Source organism: Seriola aureovittata, chromosome 13 (assembly GCF_021018895.1).
Source record: "Seriola aureovittata isolate HTS-2021-v1 ecotype China chromosome 13, ASM2101889v1, whole genome shotgun sequence".
Lineage (NCBI taxonomy): Eukaryota > Metazoa > Chordata > Actinopteri > Carangiformes > Carangidae > Seriola > Seriola aureovittata.
Genome location: NC_079376.1, coordinates 17230001 through 17257060, shown reverse-complemented (window position 1 = coordinate 17257060; position 27060 = coordinate 17230001). Strand labels below are relative to the sequence as shown.

General features: G+C 44.4%; 1 protein-coding gene and 1 long non-coding RNA gene across 2 annotated transcripts in view; both read left to right on the top strand.

Annotated features, from left to right (window-relative positions):
* The window catches only part of LOC130179806 (uncharacterized), a 28717-nt gene extending 23350 nt beyond the window's left edge, over window positions 1-5367 (top strand). The window contains exon 5 of the long non-coding RNA XR_008829327.1: window positions 5195-5367. This is a non-coding gene — a long non-coding RNA (uncharacterized LOC130179806). The remainder of the gene's footprint in view (window positions 1-5194) is intronic.
* A 653-nt stretch (window positions 5368-6020) lies between these two features.
* The window catches only part of LOC130179805 (AT-rich interactive domain-containing protein 1B-like), a 174365-nt gene continuing 153325 nt past the window's right edge, over window positions 6021-27060 (top strand). Inside the window, exon 1 of the mRNA XM_056392867.1 lies at window positions 6021-7921. Coding sequence (XP_056248842.1) covers window positions 6671-7921 — 1251 coding nt within the window. The 5' untranslated portion in view covers window positions 6021-6670. The remainder of the gene's footprint in view (window positions 7922-27060) is intronic.

Below are 27060 nucleotides of genomic sequence, written 5' to 3'. Positions count from 1 at the left end.
ATGGGCCATAATGTAATAGAACATTCCTTTTGAATGGGCGGGAACCATAATGTCACACAGTCCATTAATATTCTCCTGCTGTGCCCACGTCTTGGCTTTCTTCTCTGGAGGAATGATGAAGGTGACGGACGATGGGGCGATGACACAAGAAAACAACTACCTTACCTCTCGTCTCCTCGCCAACTCCCCTTTCCCCCTCCCAACCCCCCACCCCCCTTCCTCTTTATTCACCTCCCATCAACCCTTCAGCACAACAGCCACAAATTACCCACTTTGCTCGCAATATTATCAGGGCTGATCGTTGATGTCCATAATTAGAGTCTTAGTGTCGTCTAGCCTCCATTAGTCTAACAATAGAGCCATGGAACAAGGCCACTTTGGGCAAATAACATGTTGAGAACACTTGACTTTTGTGAAGAGATAGTGAAAAGCATCTGAGGCCATAACTGATCCAAACAGCCTTGAATAGTTGTGTGGTGGCTGGCTCTGAAAGCCGTGGATAGGCAGACAGCGGAATCATCTCCATCGCACGCAGAAAACACACATATACACGGCGGAGATGCATAGGAGGCAATCACAAGCAGAAACACAGACACACACGTCTTCATGCTCAAATGGTGACAGTGTTTTCCCTCTCTGTGCCCATATTCCTTTGACAAAGACACAAATACAAATATCATCACACTTCACGCTGCAGCCTAGTGGAGCTTGTATTTCAATCACACAGAGTTAGATAGCTCGCTGCTGTGATTCCTTCCAGGCTACGGAGAGAGAGAGCACTTTCTGTATACTGAGCCCAGGCCCCGTTTGATCTCCGTCATCACCCCTCTAAGACATCATTGTGTAACACTGTAAAAGCGGACGGCTTCATGGAGCGAAGGAAATATCAAGGAAGTTATTCATAAATATTAGATAATATCAAAACAGCCGGTTGCTCTCAGACTCTGAGCTCCTGGGTCAAGCCATCCACATCCCTTTGATTTTTGTTCTTCCACTCAGGCTGAGCATGGAGGATTGAGCATGCATTGAAATTGAAGCCCCCCCCCCTTTAAAGAGCTGGAAAACGGGGGAAAAAAACACGTAGAGTCCAATTCTGTTACTAATAAGCTGCTAATAAAGCACAAATCTTCTGTTTTGTTTCATTTCTGATCAACACTTTTCATTATTCATAATTCTCTTGTTTTGATTACCGTCCCTAACGCACAGCGTGCCGAACCTGAGGAAATTAATAGGCAGCATTCTCCAAACTCTTCCTCCTCTCCTCCGGAACTGACACAAATTGGTGAAATATCACTTTGATCATGCCTCCTGAACAACAAACAAAACACAAACCTAATTAGCCTAATTCAAAATCGTTCCAAATGCCTCTGTTTGTTATGAAAGCCTTCCTTCTGAGTGCCGTTGTTAAAGATACAACTAAGTTGGACAAGCGTCAGTCTTTTACCTCTGTGTATTTGCTTGTGTGTGTGTATGTGTGTGTGTTTGAGGGTGTGGGTCAACTAAGAAAATGAGTCCCTAAATGTGTCATGTGACCTTTGACCTCACAATTAACAGAAGGCATGGGGCACCAGTCAGTCTGATGCATCAGTCCTCTTGCTCAACGTGTGCCAGGAAGGAGAGCAAAGCTAACCTGCCTTAGACAGACTTGCAGGCTGTAGTGGATTTTTCGATGTGGGAGAGCTCGCTTAGCTGACTCTTTTGTTGATGTTACTCATCCCATCTGGGTAGAAATGTCAAGTGGCAGGGGAATGGAAAAGCTGTCTAATTTTTTTGCACCATAGTTTTTTCAACCCAAGTAGAAATAAAAATGGGTGTAGGATCTGCTAGTATACTTACTATAAACGGGATAAATGATCATATGATTGGGTTTATAATTTGCATGTCTTATTGAGTTTTTATTATAGTCTTGATGATCACATCAGCAAGCTTTTATGTAAAGTCATGAATATGCTAAGTCCACCATGAAATAAGCAAAGTGCTCGCCTTTTGCTGCTGGTGCCTCTAATTTGCTGTAAAAGTTGACGCATCGTATCAGCGTCTGTTTGCCAGTAGGGATTTTACCAAGGGCAGCAATGCACCAAAGCTATACAGCATTTGAAGTGTTCACTTACTGCAAGCAGCATGAAGTCTACCTTGCAATGCTAGCGGATTAGCTCACGTTGCCTCGCTAACATATGCAATGACTGCCGGCGAGCTCTTCCCCATTAGGTTGGCACATCAAAGGCGGCGGGAGAAGTTCTTCACAGGCAGTTAAAAGTGGGCTCAGTGTGGATCTTGTAAATACCGTCTTTGAGTCTGTGCCTCTCGGGGGACACTTCACACACTCCTCCAGTCAGTAGAAGGGAGGGAGGGAAGGAGAGGAGCAGTGACTGGGGGGGACAGGGTGGGTATGGGGTAGGAGAGGGTGGAGGTGCGGGGGGTTTCTGAGAGCCCACTCCCCTGTCACCATCGGGATCGGATCCGTGTGGATGAAGAAAATCACTCTCCTCTCTCTGTCTGCATCTTGCTCTCATCGTCTTCCTCCCCTTCACACTTCACATGATAGCTGACAGTGAAAGTAGAGCATAGCTGTTTTCCGTTTTCTTTTGAGTCATGTTTTTCATAACACATAAATAGAGCATGTGGCGTCCTGGGAATTCTGTGATTCTGTGTTTCAGTATACAGGCGGACACAATAGCATCCACTCTTCTCAAGTGTTGTTGAAAACATTTTATCCATCATAGCCGTTTGTAGGGCTCTGGTGAGGCCCTCAAGTCCACAAGGAGCAGAAAGGAATAAGAGATGTGTTTTATTACCAGCCACACGAACATACATACACACACACACACACACACACACACACACACACACACACACACACACACACAGACACACACACAGACACAGACACACATATACTGTATGCTCCCAAGCCCATCTTTGCCTGGTTTTGCAGACTGATCAATGCAAATGCTGTTATTTACCCAAGCCTGAAATGAAAAGACTATGGATCAATTTGATGCACTTCCATAGGGTGTTCTCACAATAGCTGGCTGGCTTTTTGTCTCAGCTACACCCCCCCTCCATTTTCTCTTTATCCATCCACCCCTCATCTTGAACAAGACACACCCCCCCCCCAAACCCCTTCAACATCACAAATGCAAACTATACTACTATGCTGCCTCTCATGTACACAAACCATCATCTATGCATTTTCTCTCTGCATGCTCTTTTTCCTTCAAACACACCCACAGTGTGACACCGGGGCTGCATCCATCTGAGCTGTGTGTGCGTGTGTGTGTATGTGTATCTGGGTGTGCATGTGTGTGTTTTGGGCTGACCCACTTTCTGTGCTTGGCCAGGCTTGTGCTGCTGCTGCTGCTGCTGCTGTCTGCTGTGCTGTTCTTTGCTGTGCTGCAAGGGGGAGATCCCTGCAGACTCCCCCAGAACAGACTCCAGCTCTCCTCCTGACAGACACTCACCGTGGCATGTTACCCCCCTGCGGATTGGAGACCTCTGTCTCTCTGTCAGTGCTTGTATGTGTGTGTGTGTGTGTGTGTGTGTGCGTTTCAGATACACCTTGATGCAGATGCATGAATGAATACTCACAAAAATGCATGCACAGGGTGCACAGGCTGTAACAACATCGTTGCCAACACACACACACACACACACACACACACACACACACACACACACACACACACACACACACACACACACACACACACACACACATATTCAAAGCACATACCATCCCAGATCTGTATATTTTTAATTCCATCCACCCTCCTCCAGCTCCTCCTCCTCTCTTCCCCGTGTTTGTCTGGAGTTATTGTTTCAATCTTGCTGCATCAGGGGGCCCCTGAAGGTTATAAATTAAACATAAATGCAAATGCGCTGAGCCATTGCCCTCCTCCACCTCCCTCCTCCCCGCACACACACCCATCCTCGCCATTCAAACAGATCAGTGTGTCTGCGAATTAAAAGGAGAACAGTGGGCTTTTTTTAATGAGCGAGAGAGGGAAATTAGAGTTGCAAAGCCACAGCGCGGCACACCCAGAGCTGCAGCCGAGGCAACGGCTTGAAAAGCCGGGCGCCATCATAGAATATGCTAATGCCCGAGGTCCCCTCACTGTCAGCCTTAGTGATGCTCTAGATGAGATCAGAGCTGAGGCTTTGATCTGGGATGCTGATGGGAGCCAGAATCGTCATGTGCACAAAGTACAGAGAGCAGGAAGGGTGTGGATGAGGCTTGTTCTAATCAGAAAAGGTGCCCATAACCAGTGATGATGACACTTAACACATAGAAATCCTTAATCATTTAAGGAGATATAGTTTTGCCTCTACTCAGATACACACACCAACAGCAGTCACTTTATGTCACCTATACATTTTCTCTCTCACACACTCACAGGGGATGTAAATGTGATGTCTTCTCAGGTTGTCCTATAGATAAACGGCCATCTGGTGTGGTGTTGCTATAGGATGGGCCTGAGCATACTGAATGGTGAACACCATGGAGACTTTGTAGTTGGAACATAACAATGTTATAGCTTTTATTCTCTGCCATATGGGCTCATAAAGACTAACGGTAGGGAAAGGTTTCTGGGGATGTCACTTGCTTTTATTTGTCTCCAAAGCAACGAGTGAGCTTTCATTTGGAAAAACTGTATTAAGCCTCTTGCTGTTATGTGAAAATATGAATTTGTGATTTGGGGGGGAAAAATCACAAATTTATACTTTGACATTTTCTCCTTATTCAGTTCTGTCCTACTTGAATACCAAGTATGTTTCTGCTTATTTTTTAAATACATTTTCTTTTTTTAAAGCTCCAACTTGTACTAACACTGTATCTCCAGCAGGGGTCTTCCCATTGTCACGGACATGGCTTCATAGTGAATTATCCTCCACTATACACAAAGTATGCCAGAAGTATTAGGCAGAGTGAATTGTACCTCCTTATTTTGAACATGTGTGACCTAAAGCAACAGTTAGGTGTTAAAAAATGTGGTTATCGCTACTTCTGTAGTCATCAACATTACTGTAGCCATCATTTCCTCTGCCACTGGCATCATCTTCCTCACATGTGTTCCCACCACCAGTCGTCATCATCATTATCATGGCTATCCTCAGCACAACTCTCATCCCCAAATCCTTCTCTTCCCCTCCAACACACCCCCCTCCCCCCCTCCACCCCCTCTTTCATCCGCAGCTCCCTCTGTTGATCAAATGCATCTGATCTCATCAAAGCGGACCCTCTGCTCATTCAAGTCCCAACAGACACCCCGGCTTCTTTACTAAGCACTATTTTACATTCATGTTTGAATACCACTGATGGGAGAGCATATCTTGTAGACTTTGGTTTTGTGTGGTCCAACACTGCAGCCTGAGGTTGATCTTTTTTTTTTTTCTTTTTTTTTTCATTTCATTGTCATTATCACTTCAGACAAGTTTGTCTCTGACAAATAAATCGAAGGGAGGATATTAAAGAATGTAGCCTTTTAAGACCCTAATGAAGACTGGCTTTAATATTCATATTGCATTCCTATGGAGACTTACAGTGATTTCATACTGACCTAATTGTACTGAATGGCAATTTTTTATCTGCTATCACATTGAATAGTTCTGAGAATATCATATAGTTTATAGTTGGAGATATTTCCTTGGTATCCAGCTTATTACAGGACTGCTGTGCTTCTTTGTTGAAGGGGAACATTATTCCTTTTCAGTCTGAAAAGAAGTGGTTGGCAGTGGATGGCGTAGTGGATGAACTCTGTGCTTACAGATATTACAACATTATAGCTGCTATAAAGTGTGATTACATTCTTATTCCGATGGCAACATTATTGCGCACAGCTTGTGGTTGCGTGTCCAACTCCTGTCAGAGCTGCAGAGAACTGGCTTGAGCCGAGGGACAGAGATGGTGGGAAGAGGGAAAATCAGATCTGGATAATTGCGTAGAAACTCGCTCGCGCAAAGTTAACATCTTGTGGTGCGTTTATTTGAAGGATCTGTGCGCAGCGGAGGAACAGCGTCCGTGCGTAATTTAGGAATCACAACATTTTTCCGGTTATTGGTTGTTTGAAAAATAAAATGCACCTTAAACTCAAGGGAAGGAGCCAGTCCTTGTCCGCCTGACACGCAGTTATTGAACGAAATCTCGATGTTATTCTGAAAATAAGGGAATGTGTGTCATGTCAAGATGCTGCCACGTCAGTATATCTTTTTTTATTGTAAAACCAGCCTGCAAATCATCGTAAAAAAAACAGAAACAAAATGCAGTGTGCGTTATGGCTCGCTACTCCAGTCCGGATTTTCCATGTGAGGCGCGCCGGAGCCCTGGAGGTGGATAAGCTGGTAGAGCCCGCTCTCTCTCATGCCATGCTGGGCCACAAGGGCTCCGGGAGACGCTGCTACATATTACCGAGAACCGGGATGGAGGAGAGGCGGAGGGGGGAAGAAAAAAAAGTTTCGTTTAAACCTGGCAGAGAAACTCTCAACATGAAGCCTCACTGACGCACCATTTCACGACAACAACAGCAACACCAGCGCTAGAACAAAGCTTGCTTTTCCACTGAATATATTTTTCACCACCCAGCTTGTGTTTTTCTTCCCCTCTTGTATCATTTTCTGTGTGCAAGGCTGGTCGGAGCTTGCTGTCACTGCGCGCTGAGATGTTGGAGTGACCATGGCTGCGCAAGTGGCATCGGCTCCGACCAGAACTAATAACAAAAATAAGAAATTATCCAGCGGTTTGGGTCGGGAGCTCAATTCGGGGAAATCCGGAGGAGGCGGAGGAGGAGGGACCGTACAGCGAACTGGACCGATGCTGGGTGCCGGAGATGGGACTCTGAATAATGTAGACCATCACCGCCGAAACGAGCTCAACATGGTCCATTCAACTTCCACGACTCACAACGCTCCGGACGGCCACGACAAGGATGGGAATAACCTTACGTCCGCCTCGGCGTCGACTAATTCAACCACTTCCTCGATGGAAACGGGTTTGATCGCGAACCACAAGCTGAAATGTGTGGGGAGCGGAGATTCCCCTCAGTCCCAACCGCTGCCTCAGCAGCAGCAGCCGCCGCAATTCGGCCAATTTGCGCCACATCAGCAGCGACAGATCCAAAGTAATAACACCGCCAATAACAACGGCCAGGGGCCTCGGGGGGACAGGGGTATGGATCACCAACACCACGGAGGCAAAGAGAACCTGTTGGGGGGGCACGGGGAGCCACAGCAGCAGCACATGCCAGGGAAAGGTGAGGGGGACCTCACCTGTAAACCCGCGGAGAGGATGACGAGTACCAGGTACGAACATTCTAACTTGGGGCCAACTACTAACAACTCAGAGTTTAATAACAACTATTATACTCCAAGGCCCTGTTATGAGCAACATGGCGGACAGCAGCAACAAAGCGGTGGGATGGGGATAACGCACTCCTCGGCGCATAACAGCATGGAGAACTCCCACGAAGCGGGGTTCCACAACAGCCAGTACAACCAATACCCGGCGTACCGGGCGGGCTACGGCGGCGGGGCCTACGGGATGATGGGCCCCTCTGGATGCCGGCAACCAGGGAACATGATGATGGGCAGCAACTCCTCAACAAGCCACGGCAAGTCTCCACTGGGAGCTGGTTCGGGTGGCTTTCAGAGGTTCCCGGGACAAACTCAGCAGCAACAGCATCCTTCAGGGGCCACCCCGACCCTCAACCAGCTGCTGACGTCCCCCAGCCCCATGATGCGGGGTTATGGCGGTGCCTATCAAGACTACAGTGGCCCCACGGCGCAGCAGCAAGCCGGTATGGGCCTGGGGAAAGATGTGGGGGCCCAGTACGGAGCAGCCTCGGCTCACGTCTGGGGAGGACAGCAGAGAAACCACCCTCACTCAATGAGCCCGGGAAACGGAGTGCCAGGCCTCGGCAGGACGCAGGTGAGTTTTTGGGAACTTCAGTCAGGCGCATCAGTGAACTTGAGTTTCCCAGCGCTGATATGTCACTCATAATTACCAGGTGTTGTGTCTGTGTGTCTGTGTGTGTTGACAAAAACAGTCGGTGTACCTGGGACAACGTCCAGTATGTACTGAAGTTTGTACGTGAATTATTCGAAAAATAACGTGGGTTAATATTTTACCAAGCCATTTATATGCAGAAGAAAAGCCATTACAGGCTGGCTACATAATTCTGACTTGTGTAAACGTGTCAAATATTAGACCTACATGAGTTTTAGTTTGACAGAAAGAGACCTCGCATTTATTTATTAAAAAAGAAGCTTCATTGATAAGGCCATTTTAATTAGCTTAAAATAATTAAAAGGCTGCATCAGAGGGTGTGTTTCTGTCACCACATTTCAGTAGTTGATATTTCAGTTGTGTGTTCTCCGTATTGTTTCATTTTTAGTTTTAGTGGACTAAAAAATAATATTCATGTTGGGCAGATTCACCTCTCTGCCGACGTGGTGTCAGACACGTTGCGAAACGCCCTGTTTAGAGGACGTGTTGTAGCCTATTCGAGGCGCTCGTCGAACAAAGTAAAATATTGCTATAGAAAATGCACATGAATACTCAAGAGAAACGCTAACGTACCATAACACTACCAATCGCCTGACTTTTTTTTTTTTTTTTTTTTTTAACCGATTTGAAAAATCAAGCGGACACTGCGGCCGTGCAAAGTCGGCACGTCCCTCTCAGTGCGCTCCGTGTCGAGCCGGAGCGCTTCTGTGCGCCTCGTTTATTCCCATGCAGCTCTGCTCAGAATTTGAATAGTGGAGGTAAACTGGCTAAAAGCTCTCCGTACTCCTGGCTCACAGTTGACACCCAGTCTGCCATCTGATTGGCTCCCCGTGGCCCCGCTGGGCAGACTGCACTTCGGGAAAAAAGAGGAGCATTCTTGCAGGGATCTTTGGCCATGGCGCTGTTGTGATGCTGCATTCACGTCTTATGGGAATACTCCAGACTTGGAGGCCATCCAACGCAATAATTGAAGTTTTATGAAGGTTTAGGCTGCTCCTTATAATTATTCTCATAATTTTTCCTCACTGAACAGACATCCAGACATACAAAAACACTGCAGTGTCAGCTCTCAATGAAAAATAATAATGTGTTTTAATGTAGGGTTAAATTGGAGATCTTAAATTACTTTTTATACAGTGAAGATATTTCAGTTTTGTTTGTTCTGTTTGATACAGATTCAGAATGCACATATGATGTTAAAGCATTACGAAATTGTTTGTGCTCTAACATTTTGGAATATAAGGAAACACTTGTTCCTGCAGCTCCCTTATTCACAGTTAACCACAGTTTTACATAATAACCCCTGAAGCTGACTTTTACTGTTGGGCACTGCAGCAGCTGGGGTTGAATGCCTTGCTGGAGGGCACTCAAGCTGCAACAATGGAGGAAAGGAAGCAAGTGTTACTAATTATTCAACTAGTCCTCCTTCTGTTTTGAGGGACTGCAATCAAGAGTTCCTGGGTGTTCCCGAACCCTGTGCTGAAATACTTCTCTAATTGTGTTGTCAATAGTGTGCAGTTCTGCAGCCAGGGGAGCGAGTTGCTGCCAGTTCAGAACTCTGGACCAAGACTCCACAGTGTTTCTCCATAAGAGCCGTCATTCTGCAGTTGTTTTTGACGCACTATATTATGCGCACTGCTGGATGGCACATCTGGACGACTGGAGGGCTAGGTGGTTGAGCATAGCTTATACTGTCTGCCTCTCACAAAACAAAAGCAGTTCATTAGCCTACATTGTTTCAATCAAAGGCAATTTGCGTTGTATGCTGGGAAAATGAAGTGAATGTTATGGCGTGGGAGGGTTTGCTGTGGTATTGATTGTAGCAAATTACGTGCTGATAAGATGGTCACCGGAAACCTACAGTAATCTCACTCCTTATTACAATAATTATTAGCGGTTGTGTGTATTTGGTATTAAATATACATATTTATTAAAGTCATTTTAATGAATCCTTCAGTCAGAGCATACAGCTTATATGAGCCAAACTCATGTATTGTTAGTGCCAATAATTATTCCAACAAACCAGCCCCTAAAACAAATCTTACATTTAAGATTTTATGCCGCAAATCTCTGTTTTTTTTTTTTTCTTTTCTTTTTTCAGTTCTCCACTTTAGGAATAAGTGCATGTGCTACTGTGTTTTTTCTTGACTCGACCAACATTTCAGCAGCAGTATATTCACGCTACAAAAGACCTATGTTTAATTCATATTTGGAGCAGCAGCACTGCTCTCCTGTGCACTGACAGGCTGTGTGAGAAAGGCGAGCGGTGTAGTGCATAATACTGCCTCCAAATTGGCCCCGTGATATGACTGCGCTTCACTTCAGAGTGCGTTTGGTCGGAGCACGCCTCTGTCACCTGTTGGCACAGTTTCCCCTCTTTCAAATTCAATTTCCCTCCCCACTGCCTCTCTTCAGGAGCAAGCTGTGAGCGAAACGAGTGCACCTCATTTACACTGCTGTCTCCCCCCCTCACGCTCACTTGTCTGGCCACTCACCAAAATGAAGACAGAGCCCCACCACTGTGTGTGTGTGTGTGTGTGTGTGTGTGTGTGTGTATATATGTTGTGTGTGTGCACACATCAGAGATACATGAGATATTTAGGTGTGTGTTGAATCTGCTCTCATCACAATGACATTGTCCTAGTTTTTCAAATTACCATGGCCTATTTGATTGAGGGAAAACAGAACAATATTCAGTGTTTAGTTTGTGACCTTCTGCGTGAATGTTTGTCTGCACTTCAGCTGCTTTAAATCCAGGCCATTCCTACTCAGCATGTGTTTTTCTTCCTCACGTACAGCATCTACCTATGGCAATAATATAACGGCATATGTGCAATCCAAATGACTTATTTAAGTTTATTTCATAAATCAAACAGCATTTTCTGTCTCATCCTATATGTGTAACAAGGATCCGTCTGTTATCCACTAATCAGAACAAACACAACACGCACACAGAACAATAAAAGTAATTAGTAGATAATAATGAGGGCCTAGCAAGTTGGAAATAGAGTGTTGTTGCTTAGATAATTACAGCAGCAACTCATTTAAAATCTGACCTAATAAAACAAAAATGAATGGATATCTACAGTACAGTTTCTACTAATTTATCACTATTATGCTCAGTGTTTTGCCTTTGTTTTCTTTAGAATTGGAATCAAAGCTCAGTAGTTCTACATATCAAAGACGAGACCCAATCCCATCCTTGGTAATGTGCTTACCTTGAAATGATCCCTGCTTCGCAGTGCTCTCCAGTGCATACTGTTTACATTTCTCTCTTATGAATTATTAGTGTGATACGAACAAAGAGTTTATAATGGGAGCTATGCATCAATGTCACATTGTATTATGCGGCTATCTCAGGGAGCCTTGTGCATAGTGATGGGCCTGACTGTGGCTGCTGGAATTTAATTTATGGTGCATGTTCTCCATCGGACAGACAGCCCATGGGGTCTGGTCAGGAAATGGGCACGCAGGTGTGTGTGTGTGTGTGTGTTTGGGTGCTTCTCTTTATTCTGGGTGTGTGTTTAATATTTGTGCTCATGTGTGTCCTTGAGTGTGTGTTCCTTCTCTCTGTTTGTGTGTATGTGTGAGTGTGTTCACAGGCAGGAGCAGGCTAAGCCCCTTCGTCAGCACTAAGCAGTCCAACCTCAACCCCGCCCCTCTCACAATGTGCCTCTCTCTCGCCCACTCTCTGCCACCTCCCGTCAGTCGTTTGTTTATGTTGTTTTGTTTACATCTCTGTCTTGGCCAGCCAGCACAGTGCTGATTAGCAGCACTAGAGTGAAATTTCAATTTACTCTGTTGCGTCCGATAAGGACCCCGTGCAGCGTTTTTCATCTTCCTTGGATGAAACACAGAGCCTGCTTAGGTAATTGGCAGGCGCATGTTATCCCTGGTCTGCATGTGGTTTCCACAAGACGCCATTTAATTCTGATTTAAAAAAATAATAATAATGAAAATTTTAACTGTCCAGTTACATCACTGGACATAAGCTCATGTATTATTAGCTGGCTAATAAGATAATTGTAGTTTTTCTGCCTGGCCCCACTGTGCACTAACAACATCCCCTGGAGTCAAAGGTTGATGTGTAAACGCCCTGAAGAAAGGATTTAATTACTGCATGCAGGCGCTGATTTGGTGTCAGCTGTTTCTCAGCTCTGTCTTATCCAAAGTGTCGGTGTCAGGAGTTAGCAGAAAAATCAAAACCAAAGCAATTTTGGGGGAAGAAAGTTAATTGTTCATTTGGGAAAATTTGACTTTTCCGTGTGGCTGAGGTAGTGCAAAGCCTTTTGGGTTTGATTTGATTGTCATTTCAATTTCATTTCTCAACCTTATTTAGTCTATGTCAGCAGAGGTGGATTCTACTGAGGATGACCATTTATGAAAACTAGAGCCATCCTCTGGCATTCTGAGATTTGTGGGATTTATCTCAGGTTTTATTGGATCAGATGCAACTATAGATGAGCTATAGATACAGCACCTAACAACTACTGCCAATAGTTTCTTTCTTTTACAGCCATGAGTCCATCAAAAACAAAGAAAACTTTAAAAAACGTCACAGCAAACAAATTGCAAATTACTGTTCCCTCCCTCCCGTATCAGCCGAGTTAAACTGAATAAACATGCTTCTCTGATTTTGTTCACAGTTACACATACCAGCAAAAATGAAGTCTTCAATAATTTAACAGTGCTGGGCATATTGATATTGTTCTAAACTGCAAGCTTATACTGACTGTATTTCATGTAGCCTGAACACTAAAACAAAGAAAAGCTCTTGTCAGTATTACAACAATCATGTAAATCACAAATTCAACGTGGATGCAAAGCTTTATATCGCAGCAGATGTTTTGCTTTTGTCATTATTTATTCAACAAATGCACTTCCGCTAATATTTATGTATTACAACATTTAAAAAAAACAACAAAAAACACATTGAACACAAACAAGTGTAACTTCGGTGGGTTCATGTTTTTTGTATGTTGATTTTATTGAAACTTCATTTGTCTCTTTCATCTCATAGGGTCATGATTTACAAAAACATACTTGCATGGAGACTTAGTTGCTGTCTTCTTTGTGTGAGCAGAGACGGGGGGAGTATAGGAAGGCCACAGATGTAGAAATGTAGGCGATATTTGAAGTGAGTCACATGGAGGGCTGCTGACTTCTCAGGAATGGGCCTGGCTGAGAGAGAGAGAGAGAGAGAGAGAGAGAGAGAGAGAGAGAGAGAGAGAGAGAGAGAGAGAGAGAGAGAGAGAGAGAGAGAGAGAGAGAGAGAGAGAGAGAGAGAGAGAGAGAGAGAGAGAGAGAGAGAGAGAGAGAGAGAGAGAGAGAGAGAGAGAGAGAGAGAGAGAGAGAGAGAGAGAGAGAGAGAGAGAGAGAAAAAAAAAATCAGGATCTGAACTCTGGCAAATGTCAGCCTAGTTAAAATCCTCTCCCTCTGGATCTCACCCTGCTTCAGCCTTGTGAACGATGCAAGGAAAAAGAAGTATTTACGAGTTGTTGGGCTCCCCCTCCCCAAAAGCCCTCCCCCACCCACACATATACACACACACACATACACAAATATATTGGGTTTCCTCACTTACTAGTGTGTGTGTGTGGCTGGCAGAGTGCCAGAGCGCATGGCGGTGGGTGCTATGGTGGTGCCCCAAACTCCCCCCCCACCCCTCGACAGCCAGCACCCTGACCTTCACATATGCTAATTAGCCACGTGGAGCTGCTGAATGGAGGGATCCCCTCCTCCTTCTCATCCCAAAGGAGGGGTGATCTTTCTTTCTTTCCTTCTTTGAGTATTTTCTAAATAAACGTATGGAAGTTAAAGTATACTTTACTAAACAGAAGGTTCTCTGTACATATTGTTTTCACTTTTGCAGCCCTCTCTTTTTGTTTTCTGTTTTCTTTTTAAATACAGTCCCTCCTCTTTTATCTGCCTCTGTGTCCCTGGCTCTCAGTAGCTAGCTAGGTCTCCCAAGGGATCAGCAGTCAGTTCAGAGGTATTTAGACAACCAACATATCCTATTGAATATTTATACGCTATACTGAACAGATCTACTACCATAACTGCTGCCTTCCCTTGTTCCCTTGTGTCCTCTCTGGCCAGCAGTGGAGGAAATGGGAAGCATACGGGTCAGCCCCTCCAGAAATGAGCAATTTTGTGATTGCAGCAATTAATTCCAATTCAAAGACACAGCGTGACATTTTTAAGATCCAACCAAACTCTCCACCGCTTTCCTCTTTGTATAATAGAACTAATGGTCCGACAGTTCAGCTATACAAAAGGGAAGAGAAGAGGATAATTGGCAGATTATCCTGGGAGTTTTATTTATTTATATGAATTTAGAAGATTTTTGCAGCACAATATTTTCCATTAAGGCTTTGTATTATTATATATTATTAGAATTTCTGCTAACCTTGAGCAAAAAGAACCAATAACAAAATGAGCACATTTCAAATAAAACTTAGAGGTGAGGGTGAAAGTATTTTTAGATGCAAATCCAATCACAGATTTTCCTTGTTTTGTAAATTCAGGCTACTGTCTTTTTATTTACTGTAAAAAGACATCATTTTTAAGTGGTTTCTGTTTCATTAGCTGTGTTTATTATTACAGCATGTAACAATATGTAACTCACATTTGGATGTCATTAACACTTAAGTACTTTTTTTTCATTGTTTGGTTCTCACAGTGTGCTGCAAAAAAATCAACAACCTGCTGCATAATCTTGCATCTTTGGTCACATCAGTGATAAAAATGTAAATGCATGTAATCTATACAGTCGACGTGTGTGTGTGTGTGTGTGTGTGTGTGTGACTACACATGAACTGCGTGCCGTCACCATCCTCCCATCCTCTCACCAGCCTGTGAGAAAATCATCATCATCATCAACATGATCATCATCATCACCATCATCTGTCACTTTACACATCAAAGCCTCTGCACTCCTCTCTGTTTCCAGACTGTAGACTGTGCACTCCAGTTACACGTCTTGCTGTTTGGTTTGAGTTGATCCTAATCAGCGTTGGCACGGTGGGACAATTTGCTCAGCTACAAAAAAAAAAAAAAAAATACAACCAAACAGCACCAGCAAGGTGCTGTCTGTTGTTTGTGAAGCACAGAGAGACAAAAATAGAAAAACGATGGGACACGGACAACGCACCGAGTTTCTGTTAATGAGTTTTGTCTGCTTCTCCGGGTCGTTTCTTTTTCTCTTCGAGTCCCACTTCAGTTTTTTTTTTCTTCTTCATCCTCTTCTTTCTCTCACACACATACACTTAAACAAACACTTATGTGTGCACATCTTTCTCTGTCTTTTGTGTTGACTGGTCAACCATGTATTTTTCCCAGCCACAACATGTTCCTTTCATCTTCTTTCTTTCCTACCAATGCTAGGATTGTCCATTACAGCTGTGTGTGTGTGTGTGTGTGTGTGTGTGTGTGTGTGTGTGTGTGTGTGTGTGTGTGTGTGTGTGTGTGTGTGTGTGTGTGAACAGAGCTGGTGTGTGGATATATTGTTGATTTATAGACACCAGTCACGGCAGGACACTCGTGGTCACTCCTGGCTTAACGCTACTCATTTAGATCAATTTTATCACAGCAATTTAGGAAACAACTTCACACCACATCCTCTTCCAAAGACATACACATTTATAGACACACACTAACATACACACATATGCATAGTTGACACTGGTCACTGGAGAAACTGTATGTGGGAGTAGATGTTTTGTTAGAAATTTAGTTTTAATGTGTTGCAGTGGATGTGGAGTAGAGATATTTAGTCTTGGTATTTCTCTCATTTTCTTGCATTACACACCTCTGATATGGCCAAACTTGTGTTCGACATTCCAGCCACCCCTCTGACACAAACCGGATGAACTGGATTAGTTATCGACAACACAAGTGAACTTTATTCTGGAGTTTAAATGTCTTATTTCTTTAAGATGTTAATTCTTCCAAAGGACATCAACGCGGTTTGCAAGAGCAGGTGTTTGCTGTGCACAGTTAATCTCCCTGTGCAACTGTGCCAGTGTGTCTCCATGTGTTTCTAAGTGCAAGCACGCGTGTGCGTCTCCCTACTCAATGAACAGCCATAGTTACTGTTGGCTAAACATGCAAAGGTTACTGTAATGTCAGACACATGCCAGAGGGGAGTGTGGAATACCACATTAACATAATCCATAGACAACTGTCCCATTTACAAACATTGCCGTGCAGGCCGATCGCCACAGTGCTGCAGGAGCACATGACTGTTCCTGCTTCCGCTACGCTGCATGAGACTGAATGGAAGAACTACGACGCAATGTGACTTGTCTGACGGAAAGATGTTTCCAAGGACGATGGCTGGTTGTCAGATTTTGGCATTACTCGCCAGGACAAATTATGATGCTTGAACGTGAAGCATTCCTCTACTCTACCTGAGTCTGGCAGCTTACATTGCTCACACAGGTAGAAAATAGAAAAGATGTTGTTGTCTTGTCTGATGTGCTGGCTGCTGGGTGCACGTGCAAACACTTTGCTGTGTACTGTGAAAAGTTCTAATAATTCAGTGGGTAGTAGTAGATTTGGCAAGAGTTTATTGGAATCAGACTAATGTAGATCCTCCTGTAAAGTTTGATTTTATTTTTTCCTGATGAGAAGGTTGTGGTTAAATTTTATTCTGAATGCCAGATTTACTACTGTGTTAGTATGAGAGTTTGAGAATATATTTTCCGGGTGTTTCATTATCAAAATCTCCACAATTTTGCAGCAAACTTAGTTGTATTTGTTATTTTCTTAAGTCATAAGGCCAATTTTTCCAGGAGTTACTTGCATTCTTTAGAGAATCACCACAGAAATTAATACAAAGCAGCCACTGGACTAATATTTAAAGCATTCAGTGTTAATTAGATGTTTTATGGTAGTTGAGGTGGCTAACATGTTGCCCTCTCACCCGCTGGGGCTGGAGTCTGTGCCGACACTCGCAGTGATTGTTTTGATAATTATGTGTGCATAAGCCAGTGAAGAGGCTCTCTCTGCATTTTGAAAAATACATTTTATATTTACAGCTCGGTTTGACTGTGCGAGACTGCGCTTTCAGCATTGTTTTGAGGGATCCATTGTTTTCACTCGCATAACAGGCACTTTAATTAGTCTGTCTTTGGAAATTCCCTGTGTGTGTTGTGGTTTGTGTTGGACACTGCAGACTCCCACAGCTCCCAGACATTTCTCAACCTTTTTTTTTTTTTTTTTTCACATTGGCCACATTCCAAAAGGCAGAGTCATGTGTGGAAACTTCTGCAAATTCACATTTTCTCCTCTGGTTGTTTAAAGCATAAACAACCCCTCCATCTCTCTCTACTGTTCTGTCTCGCCTCGTTTTCTTTTCCCCCAATTGTTTCCAAATCTCTTTCTCTCTGTCTTTTGGATGCTAGTTGTGGGTGACCTTGGCTGGTGACTACAGTGCCTACTCATTAAGTAGTAAAGATGAATGGTTCCATTATGGCAGGGGGAAAAAACGAGCGGGGCCAATTAGTGGTAATTAACAGCGGAGAGGGCGAAGCGCTCTGGAGGGCACCCTGACCCGGACTCTGAAGGGGGCAGAGGGGTGTAGGGGGCGTGTGTGTGGAGGAGATTTAGGTATATACGCGCAGAAACAGTGTGTATGAGGGAAGGTGTGCATGAGTACATGAGGTGTGAGTTAGCGGAGGTGATTATAGGTGTGTGTATTAATGTAATAGAGAGGTGTGTATTTTCTTTAGTGGGAGAGAGTTATAGTTGTATCAACAATGTATGTGAGAATGTGTAGTGGTTGAATATAGGCGTGTGTGTGTGTATATGTAGTCGGTGTTATGATTTTTTTTTTATATGAGTGAATATGAGTATTAAGCCTACAGACGTTTACGATGTATGTGTGTTTTACATGTACATTATAAGGCAAAGCTCCTTTCAGACATTCCTGTGTGCTGACCGATGGGGAAAAACACAGGGGGATCCGGCACTTTTGAGCATTTAGAGGTGACAGAGGTCAACAGCCGGCAACACCTCTTTGACTTTTGACCCTGGTGTGATGTCACTCCCCCCTCCCTCACCCCTTTGGTGTGGCCAGGGAGCTTGTTAGGCAAAGGTCTGAGAATAAAAGGCCCTGAAATGCCAAGCCGATATACCATCAGCGCTAATGAACGTTTTGTGATGATTTTTGTTCTTAATTAGGATTTTTTGTGCTGATCTGCAATATTTTAGCATCTCTGCATCAAGGAGAAATTCAAGGTTGTTCACCAAGAGTTTTTCTTTCTCTCTCTCTCTCCCTCTGTCTCTCGCTTTCTCAGCAGCTGCGCTTGATTTATTCACCCCGCCTACCTTCGTTTTTTTTTTTTATCAGTTCTTGGGTGAAATTGTCACAGCCGTGTAATCCTTTGGGTGCCACTAGCTGGGAGACTTACACGTGTGCACGCATTCGGAGAGACGTGTGCGTGTTTGTAATGTTATTGGCGGCAGGGTGTTTAAACAGTAGGTAGCACCGGGTCTTGTGTCCAGCATGGAAATCCTGGCAAGTCAATAAAGAAATGTTCAATATACCAGTGAACGCTGTGTTGACACTTTAACAGACATGTAAGAACTGGCAGTTAGTGAGATAGAGCATTTGTAAAGGCTGGAGATTTTTTTAAGGTATTTTGCAAAGTGCTTGCAAAGTGCTGCTTTCAGGGCCCCTGAAATTGCAATGCCTGGTAAATGGATGGTTTGAGGAGTATACAATGTATTAGAAGTCAATTGTGCATGGGAGGGCCTATTTTCCATATCGCTAGCCGAACAAGTGTGTCACTGCATGTGTAGCTGTTGCACACAGACACACAACACACACATTCAGATTGTACATGCCCCCGCCTCATCTATTCCCCTGTTGCTTCAGTGTGTCTCGGCTTCATCATGTGCAGGTTTGTCTGTAAGGTGGGGTTGGAGAAGGGGGGGGGGGTTACACTGTGAGGGCCGTGGCATACATCAGAAACCATTACCCATAATGGCCTCTTTCCCCACACCACACATATCCATTCCCTTTCCCTCTTCTGACATTTATTTTATGACAGCTTACATATCAAATATTTAAATAAACAGAATCGGGGGCTTCGGCTGAGGTTTGCCCGGGGGGTGGGGGGGGGGGGGGGTGGGGGGGGGTGGACTTGCAGCGGAGAGAGGAAGGGGATGGATGATGACATTCATTTCCGAAACAAGGAAAGAAAAAAAAAAAGCAGCTGCAGAGAAGAAGGGGGAGAAAAAATGCTTCGCTTGGCTCCAATCAAAGCGGGCGGAGGACGGCGGTGGTGTTTTTTCGCTTACGCCTGGCAGCAGCGGTGACAGACGGTTGTGTATGCACATGTATGTATGAGTGCAAGTGTTAACGTGCGTGTGCACATTGTCACGGGGCTCATCCGTCAGTGTTTCCTGGGGACGCAGGAGGACGTGGGAGAAGGCCCTTGTGGCTCGTAAAAAGCAGTCCGCCATACTGAAGCAATATCAATTCTGCGGCAACCACCAAGGAGATCAGAGCTTGACACAAAATAACGAAAGGGAAAAACAACAAGAAAGAAAGTCTAATGCAGCGGTGAGTGGAGGTAGGAAAAAAGAAAGGACAGAGGGAGGGAGATGAAGGTGAGGAGGAGAAAGATTTATCTCTTGCTTCCTCAGGAGAGGAAGATGGAGAGAAGGCAGGCTAAAAGTGTGAAGGGGAGAGGTAGAGAATGAAGGGGATGAAGAAAGAAAGCGAAAGGTGTGTATATATATGTGGAGAGACAGAGTGGTCCTGGGGTGCAGGCGGCCAGTCTTGTGCTGGCTGGCGTCGGTGGGAGGCCCATTACTGTCAGGCTAATCTTAAAATAATTAATTGCGAAGTCGACGCTTTTTAAAGAGTATTGTAATTGAATCCTAAATTAGGCTTGGGAAAGGGGACGCGTCCTGCTTTGCTGCAAGTCTGTTCCCATTCTCTAGTCAACCCCCCCCCACACACACATATACACACACACACACACACACACACACACATGCACACACACGTCAGTGGGTCATGCGCACAGGCGGGCAGAAGGAAAAAAAAAAAAGACAACAGGCGAAGGAAATGCTAATGAAATGCATATTTGGGGAGAAAGGGGCCATCTATAATTTAGCTGTGCTCTTTGAATGTGAATGATGTGTGTGCAAGCGCTGTGATTTATTTTTGTTGTGCAGAGGGATAATTCTGTCAGAGTAGGCTTTTATTCTTGTAAACAAATGTGGGGAAAAGAGCAGAATAAAAGTGGAGTAATAAAGTAAACAGAATGGTTTGAATACATTTAGCTGCTGGCATGAATAATTTGTATAGGGGACGGAGGGGTTTGATGAAAGAGAGATGACAGATATGAAAGCCGTTATATTGCCTGATGAAATTTTGGGTCGGCCTTCGATTCACTATTTTCTGGCACTTGTTTTCATTTTTGTGTGTTTCTTTCTCATGGATTAGTGCTGAGTATCTCTTCCTTTCCCACACCCGCACAAGTACATAGTCTTCGCAGACAAATGCACACACCCAACATGCACCTTATAACCCCTCAAATCCTCCAAGGCCCTTTTGCACTAGCCTCCGCACCGGGGCTCCGCTTAAAACGAGCAGCTCAATGTGCTTTCACTTACGCACACTGCTTGCCCACATGGCTCCTCCTGGATGACCCCTGCAAAACTATAGGCTATAGAACTTTCTGGATCAAAGCTTTGGGAAGAAGGTCTGCCCTCCATAAACATCGGCCCTGCTCCATAACTCTGGCAGGAGCCCGGGAAGAAAGATGGCACATGGTGCGGGGTCAGGGAGATAGATCTGCAAGGCAATAATGGAAACTAAGCAAAGTCAACAGATGCCTTTTTATAGAGACTAAAAAGTGGAGAAACTGAAGTAATGTGTGACATTGTTGAGGCCCAAGATATAAAGGCTCTGATTTTCATAGTAATAGAAATTATTGTAGTTTTGGCAAATTGACTTCATTTTCTAATAATATATTTGTATCTGTACTAACGATAATGGCTTCTGATATCGAAAGTATTTGATGTATTTGAGCTCATGAGGTGTAGTAAACACTGAGTAGATCAAAGGGATTACTAGATTAAGTAAACATGTTGATAGAGTTAGATAGTATTTTCTGTTATGCTGCACCGTGCTTCAGTCTCACCTCCATAAGCACTCAGGAACCAGTCTAACCACTCTGCCAACATGTTGGCCCATGCCGCCGCTCACCCCGACGCACTGGGCTGTGCATGTCAGGTTCAGCTTTAAAGTCATCTGTATTAAAATCCTTGTCAGACTTGAAATACAATGAAATTCTTTAGCTCTGGCACAAGAATCTGGCTGCATCTGTATGACAAATCAAACGTCCCTCATGCTGTTTTCCAAATGTTTGAAACCTATTCAACTCCTATTTGGCCCAGATCTGACAGCTATAAACTTGGCTCAGAACATCCCATTTTCTCCTGGCTGACTGGATGAATAACAGCAGAGAGGACAATATTGTGGTCTAGCTGAGCACGGCTGACTCCTCTGTCTCTGTGATCCCTCTATCAATAAGGAACACAGGCCTGTCAGAAGGCCTGCCAACTGTCTGGCTGTCCACGCAGCCTGCTCTCTACACAACATCTGGACACAGATGGTACACACTGATCACACACACACATGCACAAAATACTTCTACACATGTTTTACTGATACTAGCAGACATTCACAGACATGCCGTGCATTTACAGTTGGTTAATATACCAGTGTGTGTGTGTGTGTGTGCATTCGTGCATGCACACACATTCATATCCACAAATATAGTTTACTCATATTGTTTTCAAAATCATTTTTTTTACTATCAGCCGCAATGTGTAAAATATATATACACTGGTTCACACGAACATTGCCTCATGGGTGAATACATACATTGGTTACTCTCTCACACACACACACACACACACACACACACACACACACACCTTCTTTCACAGATTTGGACACATGGTGAAATCTATGTGTTGCTGCCAAAAGATCTGCTGCCTCCCCTGGGAAATATGTGCATCCCTTTAATATGTCTGGCCTTTAATAAAAACCTGAACATAAAAGGTCGGTCAAGGTTCACTGTGTAAAACAACTCATGATCAGGGTACTTATTCTGGCCACATAGTAGCTTGCTCTGATACAGATTCTGTAGATGTTTGCAGTCTTAATAAGTACTGAATTTAATGGCATTAAGATTTAGCTTTAGTTTCATTTTATTCTCTCAGAATAAAACAGATGGGGCAAATGAAAACGTTCAACTTTTAGATGAAAAAAGACTTAAAAGGGATGTATATAGACAGTTATTTTCAGCGTGATCATATCCAAATTTAATTAAGGCCCTTTAGTTGCAAATGTCACTCAATTTTCTCAGTCATATGTTATTCATATGGTCTGGCACAGCCAGTCCACCATAAACATTGCTGCCCCAGGGCTTAGCAATAATAGGAGTGAATGGTGGAGTTCAGTGTGAATCATGGTTGTGTATGTGCAGTCAGGCCATGCATCAAGGCTCCCACAGGCCTGGAGCCTCTCATTGATCGACCCAGCTCCCCCACCTCATGTTCCCAGCCAGCTTCTGTGATTGATTCCCAGTCATGGCCCAGGAGATGGGAGGCCTGGCCTGGGCTCACAGAGCCTGCGGCCTCCCAGAGGGTGACCTGGAGGGGCTGCGGGAGGAGGGAAGCCTATTTCCAGGGCCCCTAACCCAGGTTGAGGAGCCCATTTCTGGGGAAGCCTTCACAGTGGGGTGGAAGAGTGGAGGCTCACATTCATTACAGGAGAAAATTAAGGCCATGTCTGCTGCTGCTATGTGGAGGTGTGGGGAGAAAGAAAGTGGGGTGGAGTGAGTTTCAGTGCATGTATACAGGAGGTGAAGAGGTGAAGAGATATTGGTGCAGCGGGGTTTAAAGGGGAACAACACTACCATAACATGCTATTACACAATCTATCATAACCACACACACACACACACACTGTTAAATTACCACGGAAAGCTGGAACCCAGTTACAATATTCAAGTCTCTAACCTGCTGTGTTCGCATCCACACTGAAAACATCGCCGGCGCCACGCACCAACAGGCCCCTCTCCATGTCACTTTATGATGGTCGAGCGGAGGGGGAAAAAAATTATATGAAAATCAATTTTTTTTCTAATTAACTTTGTAAATTTCCCGCTGAGCTATCAGAAGTGGGGGCCTCGTGTGTCGTGCCGAGTCCGATAATGAAATCAATTTGGTTCAAATTGTTTCAGGTGACTTTTAATGAGTATTTAATATCCGCCTGAGGAAGGAAGGTCAGGATATCTGTTTGTTATTTGTGTTTTTGTGTGTCTTTTTTTTTTTTTTTAAGTGATGGATCACCCGCAGGAGAAATATGGATGGTTCCACCCCGGAGGACTGGGCAGTGCTCCAAAACAAACAGCGTGAATGTAAATCCTTGTTTTCAGGGGAGGCTCTTTAACCGCACCACAGGTGTGACCTAGTTTGACTATTTGCTTTTTATAGATACAGTACATTTGCTTTTTTATTAATATTTATCCTTGATTAAAATACTTTTTTTTTTTAATTGGAATATTACACCTTTGTTTCAGGAGCGCCAAACAAAATCAGGTGGAGAAGAGCTTAATAACAAGGAGGACTTATTGTGGACTTGCTTTAGATGGAGCTTTCACATTCATAATTTACTCTCCTCCCTCTCCCTTCAATGGGCAGCCTCCCAGCCTGAGGAGCTTGTTAAGCTTTGCCTTACAGGGAAGACTAATGGATGGCAGAGAAAGCCCCCTCAGGACCCTTTAGCATCGTTTCTGTTGGTCTGCTCGCTTAGTATTCACTTATGTATTTTCACCCTACTCTGAGCACAATATCATGAATAACCATAGCTAATTCATAAACACACTTGGTGATACGGGACCTCGTTCATAATTATCCAAGCTGCAGAAACGCAGTTCCTCTCCAATACCATTCCATTAGCAAAGGTGGTGATTTCCTTGAATAAGAGGGGAATCTAGGCTGCATATTTAATACCAGCATTTTGGCTCGGCTACGGGGGACGTGGGAAGCGAAAGGGCAGTGCATTTACTCAAATAGCCTGTTCTTTCTCTTTGGGGCAGATGGAGTTATTGTTATTTTCCTCTCTCCTGCCCCTTTTTTTCTCTCTTTCATTTGGCTGTGTAACAGCATCTCTCCATGGGGTTCTGCGGGCTGGGGAAGTTAGAGAGGAGCGCATTCCTCTCGTTCCACCACGGCCCTCAGATGAAATGGGCTTTTTCGGCAGCTCTCCTCTGTCCCAGGGTCACGGCAGGCAGGAAGAACACAGGACTGAGAGACAAGAAAAGACTGGGATTGTAGCAAGGCCTGCACTCTTCTACATCAGTATCAGATTCTATGAAAATAGGCGAGCAGCCCTGCTAGAGGTGCCTCCACTATTTCCTGAAAGCATTTTGTCATATGGTTTGAAAACACATGCTCAGCACATGTAAAAACAGTCAGCGTGTTAGAAGAGAATGGAGAATTTTGATCTTTGACCAGACTTGAACAACACTACAAAATGTCCCATTAAAAAAAGTCTTCCCCCCCCCCCCTTACTAGAACCTGTACATGTTTATCTTTTTTTAATCCGTTAGTCTTCCCTATTCCTTGTATTACAGTGGTGAAAATCTAAATAAATTCAGTCTTCTTCAGAAAACTGCATCCTAGCAGGAGGTTTGACTGGCAAATATGCACTCTCTGTTCTTCCACACGTGTTTCCTCTACTGTTTGCAGACAATTGCATTCTATTTGTTTTCATTCTCTAATGGTGTGTCGCCGGCATGTCAGGCGCATCTCGTTTTGTCATTGAGGGTTTTTTTTTTTTGTGTGTGTATCCCCGCTGCTTCTTTCACTCTCAGTCTCGGCGAAGGAAAAGGGCTCCGGTGACCCTTCGACCCCAATCTCACTTGAGACAGATGAAGCAGCCTCTCTCCTTCTCCTTCTCCCTCTTCCTCCCTCCCCGCTCCCCTCCTCTGTCCCATCCCCCACCTCCCTTCTCCTCTCTTAATGACGTCTTTGTGCTGGCCGTGACGAACCGAACGCCCGGCAACTTTTCCTGATGCACATGGGAGGGGGTTGGAAGTGGTTGGTGTGTTTCTGAGCACTGAGCGAGTTTCTGATGTGTATGTATGTGTGTGCGAGTGTGAGTGTGTTTGTGTGTGGTGTAAATATTGGTGTCAAACGCAGAGGGCACACCGATCAACAGCTCTGAGGACAACGCAGGAGAGAGACCGATTATGTGCGTTGCGCCAAACACAAAGGCAGGCTGGCCGGCCGCATAACAACAGCCTGTTATCTGGCTTTTCTCTGTCTGCCTTTCTTTCTCAACTCACAGCATCACTGCCAAACATACACTGTGTATGTATGCATACACCCCCCCCCCCCCCCACCGCCACCCCAATCTCCTCTATGACTGTCACTGCCTGCACCTCTCTCTCCTCAGATGATTTCATACTTCTCATTGCTAGCCAGCCTTCATGCCTAGCTGCCTGTGCCATCCAGGCATACCGGGCTGAGGAAAGGCAATTTGGCTCTACCCAGCTCCCCGCGGACCAGTGCTACTCTTCACACTGTCATTCGTTACGAGACTTTTTTTTTTACTAACAAGGCGTGCGTACTGAGATGCAGGATGGGATTGTGTTTCAAGACATAATTCACTGAATTTGGTCCTCTTAGCGATGCGGCAGTCACAAGGGAACACCAGCATGCACACAGCTCAGTTACTTCACTACACACTTACACAACAAGTTCTGTTTTTAGAATGGGATACATTGATGTGAAAAAATAGAAGAAGAAAAAAAAAAGATCTGTCTAGGCTAAGTGTTGTGTTTGGTTGACAGGATTTAGTATTTAGTTAACTTGCTTGAATCCTGGCAGTGAAATGAAGTGATGAACCGATGCTAAAGAGTGATCCATTCCTCATGGAGGCCGGACAGGGAGGAGTTAACAGCGCGCTGCTCCTCTCCTCTCCGCTTGATGACATCAGTATTGTCTCTGCATCCATGAAATTAATTTTTCTAATCTTAGTCAGCAGGAGCGGGGGAATTTGCACACATTAATATGGAACTCGATCTGTACTCGCCCACAGCTGCAGTCTCTCTTCTCCTTTTTCTCCCTCTTCTCCTCTCCTATCTTTTCTCTTTTCACCCTTTCTGTTTTTTTTTTTTGTTTTTTTTTCTGCTTGAAACAGTAGGCCCAAATGCACAGGGTTTCAAGCCTGAAATGCAGAGCTTTGTTCTGGAGGCCGAGGCAACGCTGGGCCCCGCAGTGTAATAGGAATTGGAGAGTGCTCTGCTGCATGGTTTAAATAAATAACATAAAAGACAAGGCTGATTGTCCCAGCAGACCAGCCGGCTCTGGCTGCAGCATGTTGATTCTCCAGAGACAGACGCGGCACTGAGGATAAAGAGGATCCGTTGACAATAATTATCCTTATTTGTTTCTCCTCACAAATACACACAGGCTAAAATGGTTTCATTACACAGGAGTAAGAGCTGGGATTCTTTAGTAGTCCCTCCAAGAGAAAGAGAAGATAATCAATACCAAAAGAGGCATCTTGGGGCTAATTTTCATACACAATCAGGTTTGATGCATCTTTTTAAGGTGATATTCAGAACCATTTTCACACGGTGCTAATTTGCGCCATGTGAGTGCCAAATAGGTCTTTACACTTAATAGCTGAAAAATATGAATCAATTTTTTTTGCACATCACACTGAAGACGCAAGAGTATCCAAGCAGCTACATATATATAAGGTGTAGAGCACCAGTACTGTCACCTATCCAACAGGAAGAAGCTGTTGGAGGCAGCGTTAAGCCACCAGGTGATATAAGGGATCATGATAGTTCACTAAATTGCTCTTTTGACGTTCAAACAATTTCTGAAGCAGCCGTCGCTCAATACAGCTGATTGTAGCCTATAAAGCACATATGAGAGAACATCTTTTATTACAGTGTTGGTTGTATGAAGACCCTGCAGTCCTGATGATACCTGTAGAGTAGCAACACTG